General features: G+C 52.6%; 1 protein-coding gene across 1 annotated transcript in view; it reads right to left on the reverse strand.

Moving 5' to 3' along the window:
- LOC106532915 (tetraspanin-12) overlaps nucleotides 1-1305 on the reverse strand; it is a gene marked incomplete at its 3' end in the record, with an annotated part of 3715 nt that extends 2410 nt beyond the window's left edge. The window contains 2 exon segments of the mRNA XM_014029083.1: nucleotides 429-511; nucleotides 779-1305. Coding sequence (XP_013884537.1) covers nucleotides 429-511; nucleotides 779-844 — 149 coding nt within the window.
- Between the last annotated feature and the right edge of the window lie 155 nt (nucleotides 1306-1460).

Raw genomic sequence — 1460 nt, forward strand, 5'->3', positions numbered from 1 at the left:
TTGTTTATCTCTGGCGGCCATCTTGAGTCTGAAGGTTGTAGACATACTTTCTTTATTCTATCYATTGGTTCGTGAAATATTTTGCTAACAAACAGAAAGCCTTCGACACATGAGCCACAACACAACAGAACCAAAGATCAGAGGTTCTGGGCTCTGACTGGGTCCATTCAGAACCTCGGTTCTTTTCTCTCAGACTTGTTTTGTTGTAGACTGGCTGCTGTTTAGGATCCTGGTTCTGTTGGACCCAGTTTGACCATCGGTCCTCCCCCTCCGTGCTGACAGCTGGGAGGAGGAGTTTGCTGCAGAACATTGTGGGTCAACCACAGACCTTTTACTGAACCAGAACCTCAGCTTCAGCTCGTTTCTTTTTCTCCTGTGAGTCTCAGAACTTTTGACCCAAACACGTCACACAGGAGGTCCGGACTCACCTGGTGTGGGCCGTCAGAGTCAGGACTGTGTTCAGGGTGTCTCGAAGCCACGCCGCCACTCCCAGGACACACGCTGACATCAGCTGTTCACACACACACACACACACACACACACACACACACACACACACACACACACACACACACACACACACAGAATGGATCAGGTTCTGCTGCCCCTGGTACCGCCTCAGAATGTCAAGCATAAACACGACCCACTCAGAGTCTGGTTCTGACACCAGACCCGTATCATTTCATTATTAGCCAATAAAAGCTGTGAGTCCAAACAGACGGTTCTGATGGTTCTGTTCATGATTCTGGTTTACATTAAGGTCCGGGTCCAGTCTCACCCAGAACAGCAGGTTGAGTCCAAACAGCAGGCACCGCAGACACCTCACCGCGTCCTGCCGAGCCATCCGGACCGGATCATCTGGGTCCAGGTCTTCATGATGGTACCATGCTCACTGCACACACAGAACTGAGCGGGGGTCCGCTCCACAGACTGGAACCACAAACCCACATCCCAACCGCTGACTGGGTCCAGGTTCTGAACACAACAGGTGGCTTTTCTACGGTCCCCTAGAACTGTCCCGGTCCAGGTCAGTCATCATCCAAGGAAGAAGACCCAACAGAACCCAAAGACCACAGAACTGGTTCTAAAAACTGCAGTCAGGTCTTTTGAAGTCCAGGAGGCTGACTCACAGTCTTCTTCCTGCAGAACCGTCCTGAACTGGACTCCTGACCCAGCAGAACCGTCCTGAACTGGACTCCTGACCCAGCAGAACCGTCCTGAACTGGACTCCTGACCCAGCAGAACCGTCCTGAACTGGACTCCTGGTCCTGATAACTCCTGCTCTGTCCCTCTGTGACTCCTCCCCTTCTGTCAGGCGGTCCATGAGGAGGACAGCGGAATGTGACCCGCCTCCACCAGAACCACAGGGTCAGCAGGTCGGGCTGCTGAGGAAGAGCAGGAAACCACACACACACACACACACACACACACACACACACACACACACACACACACACACA

Source organism: Austrofundulus limnaeus, unplaced genomic scaffold, assembly GCF_001266775.1.
Source record: "Austrofundulus limnaeus strain Quisiro unplaced genomic scaffold, Austrofundulus_limnaeus-1.0 Scaffold850, whole genome shotgun sequence".
NCBI classification, from domain to species: Eukaryota; Metazoa; Chordata; class Actinopteri; order Cyprinodontiformes; family Rivulidae; genus Austrofundulus; species Austrofundulus limnaeus.